At 42.8% G+C, this 8,168-nt stretch overlaps 1 protein-coding gene across 1 annotated transcript in view; it reads left to right on the forward strand.

Moving 5' to 3' along the window:
• LOC134178407 (regulator of telomere elongation helicase 1-like) overlaps window positions 1-7,572 on the forward strand; it is a 47,379-nt gene extending 39,807 nt beyond the window's left edge. The window contains exons 28-34 of the mRNA XM_062645286.1: window positions 1-67; window positions 132-197; window positions 265-343; window positions 1,068-1,142; window positions 1,830-2,096; window positions 7,131-7,228; window positions 7,293-7,572. The exon at window positions 1-67 is cut by the window's left edge and continues 20 nt beyond it. Of these exons, the coding sequence (XP_062501270.1) occupies window positions 1-67; window positions 132-197; window positions 265-343; window positions 1,068-1,142; window positions 1,830-2,096; window positions 7,131-7,228; window positions 7,293-7,364 (724 nt within the window). The 3' untranslated portion in view covers window positions 7,365-7,572. The remainder of the gene's footprint in view (window positions 68-131; window positions 198-264; window positions 344-1,067; window positions 1,143-1,829; window positions 2,097-7,130; window positions 7,229-7,292) is intronic.
• Window positions 7,573-8,168: the final 596 nt, after the last annotated feature.

An 8,168-nucleotide genomic window follows, 5' to 3' on the forward strand; every position in this document is an offset into this window, starting at 1 on the left:
TCAAACACCAGGAAGAAGTAAAAGGGATAAACAGAAAGTAGTCGATGCTCATGCCTACTTAGAACAAGTTAGTTTGCCCAAACGTTCATAACTGTCTTTTGCTGTCAGTTATGACTGCACATAAATTACAGGTTAGAAGCGTACTCTGTTTGTCATCTTTTCGTACTTTCAAAGCATTGGTGGCATCATATCAAAAAGTACGGAGCTAAAGTTTAGAGTAATTGTACACTGTTACGTGGTAACTTGACTCGTTTTGTTTTAAAGGAAGGCAACATCGTTTCACTTGCTGATGGTCTTCAGGATGTGTTTCGTCAGCTGCCAGAACACAGACAACTTGTGCATGGTATCGGTATTAAATCAATACATGCTGCGTAAACGTACATTAGCGACTTGAGTTTGTGCAATGCAATGTATGTAAACAGTGCATGTACTGGGTGCTTGGGAAATGTTTCGAAAATAGCATGAACAAAGAGAGCGCCATTTAGTCTATTATGAAAACGTTGTTTTTGCCAACGAAGCCCTAGATGAGCCGAAGATGGAGTACGAGTGAGGACAGCCATATGATTGTTAATTGCTCGTGTCATCTTAACTTAACGAAATTACTCGTCCAGTAAAAAAGCTCAGTAGTTTGAGTAGAGCAATTGCGAGGATAGAGCACTGCATTGTGTACTAACCATATTGCCAGGTTATCGCAAATGTCGGTAGTTCATTAACTTAATAAACAAAGTGTAGCTGTGTAGAGAAACTGGTTAACAGTGTCTTTGTTGAAAGTGGTAGTTGAACTGAGTTGAACAGGCTGTCAAGAATTGAAATTATTTATGTCTGAATAGTGAGTTTAAGGGGAAGGTGCAGAATAGACTTATAGTATTATGCAGAAGTCGTTATTATCACTTGAACAGCACACAATGTAATGCATCTTATTAAATTAACATTAATAATTTATAAACTTAGACTTTCAAGTTTGTGCATTGCTCTGCTAGACTAAGACGTACGTAGTATTGTGGCAAATGGTAAACATTTGTATGTGTCTAATGTTTGCATTGCTAGAGTGAGTGTTTCTGTATTAGGAATTCGAAAGTTTCTCAGACCAAGTCACAAGCAATTATTTGGCAGTTTAATAGGAGACGAAGATGGTTTAGAAGGTTTGCTTTTACTCTACATCTTTTAACTTATACACATACGGATAAGAGAAATGAGATGTGTCGTTATGCCCCTCCATAATGGGCAAGTGGGGTCTTTGCCCCCATCTGGGCGCCCACCAACCCGGCAGGTGAGCCCAGCTGGGTACATGTTTCCGTGTAGTCCATACGGCGATCAATGACTAGCCAATTCGATATAGATTGCAGGCATTACGGTGACCGCGTACTCGATACAGCACGCCTAGTGGATATCAACGACCACCAGGAAAGCACTGGACGTCATCGTCAACAGACCGTTCGCCAGACCACAGAAACTCCCCAACGACTGAAACGAGTCATAGTCTCATGGATAAAGCTAGAGAAACATGAGAAAGAAAGACAGACAAGTTTCACAATTTACTGTCGTCACTGGGGTTTGAACCCTCAAACCATGGAGTGGTAGCCATTGTCGCTAACCACTAAGCCTATTATTATTATTATTATTATTATTATTATTATAATTATTGTAATCATTTAACACGTGTATGTCATTTCTTTTCAAACTGCACGAAGAATGTTGTCAGTGCGGACGTCTCTCATATTTATATTTTCTGTTGTATCTTTGCTTAAGAGAAGTTTTTTTTATTAATAAATGAAATCATTTGTTCATGACGGTATGTTTAATTAACGTCTCTTTTCTGCTATTACTAGCCAAGCTTTCGGCTGACGATATCTGCTCGCGTGCTCCTGTTGCTGGTGCATCCGCTGCTGTTACTGAAGTCATTGACACAGAAACTGGCGAACATAACATGAATGGTGATGGGCGAGGGACCATAGCAGCAAGAGATGGTGAAGTCGAGATGTGTAAATCGACAGATTCAGCAGAGCCTGTTTGTAGCCTGTCTCCTGTGATATCTGTCGGTTCCAGCCATTGCAGTGTTGCTCCTGCAATTCCTGCACGCATGCAAACACAGAGAGGTATGTCTGCCACGTTACATTTTACATCTAAAATGTCTGTGCTTCTCCCAGTATATGAGATTAGTCGTATGTTATGTGTCTCAGCCCGTTGCAGACAGACTAGTAGTACCGGCCGGTGTATAAATATTCTAGTCTGAGCAAACTAGACTGCCAACTAACTCATTCAGCGCACTTAATTAAGTTAAGAAAGATGTGCATGATAGTAGTATATAGAGTACCGGTTTTGGACCACTTTGATCTCTCCAATACAAATTTCTATTTTTCGTGGTCTAGTATTTCACTAGTATCTCTCCAATACAAATTCCTATTTTTCGTGTTCTAGTATTTCACTAGTATCTCTCCAATACAAATAACTTTTCCTACCCCATCTCTTTCACTCCTCCACCGACTGTCTCCCGTCCGTGAGTCTAAGGTATGGATTACATTGGTATCTAGTTTCTTCCCTCGTCGGGGGGGAGGCGCACCCCCACTCGGCGCTCGAGACGCAAACTCCTATTAGACATAATATTGTGTGCTCGATGGTATATACACACTGGTGTATCTATGGAAGTCATTTGTCTAATAGGGCGATCATCTGCTATACCAGCTATATCTATGGAAGTCATTTGTCTAATAGGGCGCACGTATGCTATAACATGATATACACCGGAAATTACACCTGAAGTCAAAGCTTTGTTACCAGACGTAAACAGGAAGTTTACCGGGAATATACCAAAGTATACCAAAATCTTAGGACGTCATAGTAATCCAGTCAAAACCTGTTAAGTTCTGTCAAAAGCGGTTAGATCCGGTCAAAATCGGTCATGGGGAAATCCCGGAGAACCTGGGGAAAACTGAGGGAATTCTGGAGGAATATGGGCAAAACTGGAGGAATCTGGGGAAAACTGCGGGAAATTCCACGTGCTCATTACGTGCAAGGTTCAACTATAAAAGCATTGCACCACGTAGATAGCGTCATTCTATCCTAGGTGATAGAAGTGTGAGCTCTAAGCACGTTTGTGTGATATTCTCTGTCAGGACCGCTAACAAATTGTACTCTATTAGACAACTAGTATAACCTATATATAAGCACGTTCGTGTGGCAGTCTCTTGAAGTGTCAAGAAATTCCGCCCCGTTAGAGAAATGAGTTCTACAGTATACAAGGATGGAAGCGTTGATGAAACGATTGAACTCTTTTCTAGCTCTTGAGTTGTATAGTGAGAGTATTAATGTCATTTGAGTTATTTATGACACAACGATCTGAGGGTCAAGCTGGTTTACCAACTCCACTTGCTACTCCACGTGTGAAGCTCACCCCAGATCAACCAGTGGTTGTAACCACTCCACGTGTGAAGCCAGCTCCATATCCACGTGTGAAACCCAGCTCCATATCCACGGGTGAAGCCAACTTCAGCTGCACGTGTGAAACCCACTCACTCTCTCTCCACGTGTGTAGCCCATTCCAGCTCTACGTGTGAAACCCACCCCGCTCCACGTAGGAAGCCCATTTCAGCTCCACGTGTGAAACCCACTCTGACTCCTGCTCCACGTGTGAGACTTACTCCGCGTGTGAATCACACACCAACTGTGTGGAAACGCTTGCCTCACGTTGTAGGTAATTTCCTCCGAGGTTGTCCGATGAATGTGCCAGAAGATCAACACGATCCGCAAGCCTTTCTGGCAAATGCGCGTTCACAAATTCATCACAATCTCGTCGAAGAGAACCCTATCACTGAACGGTGTGAAATTCCGACTGCTTCTTGAAGTTCGCCTTTACAGACAGACAACCGAAGGACTCGACAAATGGAATGAACTCACACTTAGAAGTAAAATGGAACCTCTTCTTACAACCGACGAGATCTCAAAATCGTTGGACAGAAGATTGCAACGCATGGAAACACTGGAACGGTTCACCAGCGAAGGAAGTGGATGGCATCACACGATTTCAACGCCACGTTGCACGATACTAACCGATCCACGGCGGCTCCTATCCCCCACTTCCAAAAGAAGTGCAAAACGAAAGGCCGTCGTCAACGTTAAAAATAAAGACGACAGCTGTTTACGATGGGCTCTGCGTTCGGCATTCTTTCCCGCACGCGACCGCACCGATCCACCCAGCAAATAGATGATGGACTGTGTTGGAATGGTATTCAAGAACCGACTCCCATCAAACAGATCGATCTCATGGAGAAGCAAACCCCAAACTCGCTGTGAACGTTTTCGGATAGGACAAAGGTGGCTATCCACTCAGGTTATCAAAGTCTTAATCACCCATCAGGATCAACCTTCTTATTGGCAAAGGACTCAAACAACACTACACCTGGATCAAAAACTTCAACCGCTTACTCAACGATTAAAGCAAAGATACTCGCCGTATGTTCTATTGCGAACGCTGTCTACACCGATACACGCGACAAGACCTCGTACAACACAAACCCGACTGCCAAGGTATTGGACGACGAGCTATCCGAGTGGAGATGCCTGAAAAAGGTAAAATCATACTCACATTTTAGAACTACCAAAACCAACTCAAAGTCCTTTACGTCAATAACTGGTTACTGTAACTACAATAACTAGTTACTGTACTTGTCACAGCAAGACGGCAACTTCTGCTAGATTCGTGTCTTGACGCACTAGATCCGAGAGGATGTAACGGGTGCTTTATGCCTCAACGCGCTTTGTAGCTAGCATGTACTCACGGCTAAAGCTGCACATGTAAGCAAGATTAGAGAGGATATGTACTGTAGAACTTAGCAGAATTATCGACCACGTTAGTCAAACACACGCTGATAAAGTACGTGTTACGTGTACAGTACTAAAATTAGATAGTTGTAGATTCTCCAGCTCGATCGCTAGGCGATTGTGAATTTGTTTCAGATTCTGAGAATCGGATAACGACGCGAAGCCGAGAGCGTCGGTGGTGCAGTGGTCTTTTGGTCTCGAGTCAATGAGGTCGATGCGAAAGAAAGACGGCAGAGCTGTTCGGTTGTGGCGCTGCAGCTGGATCACATTCACGTGTGTAATAGCTTGTCCTAGCGTTTCCCACGATGCTATCAATCTGGATCAGAGAGAATTTTGACTGTGACCCAAAGCACTGAACAACTTCCCAGCGACGCAAGATGAGAGTCTCATTTGCGAGTACAGTTGAGATCGGATAATTGGTTGCCTCAATCGGATAATTGATTGGCTGAGTCGGATAATTGGTTGCCCCGACCGGATAATTGGTTGACTTAGTCGGATGAGTGGTTGCTCCAACCGGATAATTGCGCGGGAAATACTGTAGATACTGTAACTACAATTGTTACTGTCACTACATTTTATGTAACCCTATAGTATAGTATGGCATTTGCGCAAGTAAAGAGCATGCACGATCGTAAAGCGTTGATCGAGAAATTTCTCAAGAAAGGGAGATTCTCAAGAAGCGCATCAACAACCAAAAAATCGGCAAACAGCGTTTTCAGGAAGATGTGGTTCAACCTTTACAACGACCCGTCAAAGCAGAGTCGGACAGACAGCAAGGTAGATTGGTAGCAAAATTACAAGAGGGGCAAAAGGCTCTGGCAACACAAGCCGGCATCGTCCATATATTCGCAATTATACCACCTCTCGCAACAATTCCGGGAGCTCCAGTGTTACCAGAGATCTTGCCAGAAGCATTACCACGGAGGCAGCCGCTATACAGCGATCGATAACTTTCGACTACTCCTTGCGAATTTCTGCTGCCCGCAACCCAACAATTAACTGATCCCTCACCTGTCCATTGACAACAGTATCTACTTTATTAGAACCGAACTCACAAAGCTCTACCTTAGATCGTAGACGGCCTATAAAGGCGGTGATAGACTCGTATTCCAATTGTCTGAGCTGTCGGAACTTGTACCTTTCAGACATCGTGTTGACTATCGGCCGAAAATGAGCGAGCACTGCATCTGTCAAACCCAATACGAATCGCCGGGATTGCCATCTTCCCGGTTTTGCGGTGCCGGATTTGCGGTGCCGGAACGACCAACCCTTCCTCCATCCGTCTCAGGTCAACCCAGCTAGATTCATGAATAGCCTCTTCTTCTCCTCCTGGTCGGTCACTTCACAGATAGCTAGATAGTAATTGACGTCTTCTAGTCACAGTTCAAATTCTTTGGCATGTTTTTCCACTTGTTTTGTTGCCATCGTCTTGCCTTTTTGTATCCTGCCGACTACGCCAATGTAGTGTCTCGTCAGACAGTTCTATTTCAGTGCCACACTACGCTAGTCTCTCGCGCATGCCCGTCTAAAAAACCCGTATCGTCATTTATGCTACCACACCAAGGACCTTCCAAACTTTTTGAACGTTGTGAATTTTTCCGACAGTAAGAGCCCTAATTTGTCATTAATTTGAAAATGCTACTCCAGACGACTTGCACGAGCAGCAGAATATGGCAAGCACTCCGACTCACCCCTGATATATAGGCCTGATTACTCTAGTAGTTGGTATTCTCAACGTTGCTGTCCGCTCTGATTACTTCTGCTGTGGGCATTAACCTTTTTATAATGCAATGGAAATTCTCAAAGCGGCGCTGTTTGTATAGGAGTTTTGCAAACGACTTTTCATGGCGCAGAATCTCGGACATCTGTGCATGTTCTCATATCATGTAATTGTTTCAAGCAAGGTTGTGGGAGAGGGGATGAAGAATAAGCTGTCTATACGTACATATCGAAGCCTGTGTAAAAATGATAAATTTATTTGACACTTAGCTACCTGCTGAAACTAGAATCGTTTGCGTACAGTATTACTATGTCATGCAGTAGTAATGCTTACCTTATGTATTTTTGCTTAATTATAAAGAACTATGTATACAACTATATAATCTCCATTTTTATGACCTTTTTCAATATGCATGCATGTTCTATTGATAAGGTAATTACACAATAATTGTGCTGGCAAGTTGTCGCAATCTCGTTTTGGCCGTCAGAGTCAGTGATCGCAGTTTTGTTGCATGATAGATCTAATTTGTTGTGTGCTTGTCATTGGTCACTGTTTTTTTTATTGAATTGTGAATTGTTTGACATATTTTTAGGCCGGTTTTGCATGATTTGTAATGGAAAATTACGTTCACCTTTTGAAAGTCCTTGTGGACATCTTTGCTGCTTTGTTTGTTGGAAAAGTTCACTGAAAGTACTTTAACTGTATTTGCATTCGTGGCCGTGATTGTTAATTAACATGCAGTTGTTGTTTGCAGGTTGCAAAGAAATGCCCAGTTTGTAAGGCACCAGTACGATCTAGGCAACTCAAGAAGAAATCTTTTTTTTAGCTGTCGTTTAATGTAGTTTCAGGACTATATACTGTGTTCTCCCGCCTTATTGAAGTAATTGATATAAAGACCGAGATTTAGACTTATTAATACGCTAACGAGTGCGCCTGTTGTAATACTGCCTCAAACTAAATAGAAGTGACTTACAGAAAAATTAGGTTAGAACGCTATTGTTATGGATGGGTATGCAGTAAGTACACACGGTCACGACCATACACGGATGAGCTGGCAGTGTTGTAGTTTCCTGAGTTGCATTCATTGTTCCATCTGCATGTAGTGAGTTCTGCATTAGTCAGTAATGCGTTGATAGCGAATATGTCGTAGTGCAGTAAAATTTAATTGCAAAAACATAACCGCATGCAGCACTGCATGCATGGTCTAATGCATGGGAAAGACTTCGAGTGAACAGTACTAGTCATAGGAATATCTTCCTTGATGACCTTTAGTACTACTAACTTCTGGATATACTCCTAACTCCCGGATATTGGGCTAAACGACTCAAAGTTCGGGATAGATTTTCGATATGTGTACGATTTCGACATTCCCGTTAGACGTCGCGTCGTCACTTCAAAGACGTTGCTGTCGTTGCACGGAACACGTGTGGCGAACGTGGTAGCTAGTGGACACATATACACACAGACAAAGAAAGTTTACGTAGCCGTATTCCAGGGACATACATGCTACCGTTATTGCAATAGTTGTAAAAAATCTGCCAAAATGCAAGGAGATCTTTTACTGACCTGAAACTTGGTCTGTAGTCTATTCAGTCGATCATTGCCATGATGAATGTTCAAACTTCATTTT

The sequence above is a fragment of the Corticium candelabrum genome, chromosome 4 (assembly GCF_963422355.1).
Source record: "Corticium candelabrum chromosome 4, ooCorCand1.1, whole genome shotgun sequence".
In the NCBI taxonomy this organism is placed as follows: domain Eukaryota; kingdom Metazoa; phylum Porifera; class Homoscleromorpha; order Homosclerophorida; family Plakinidae; genus Corticium; species Corticium candelabrum.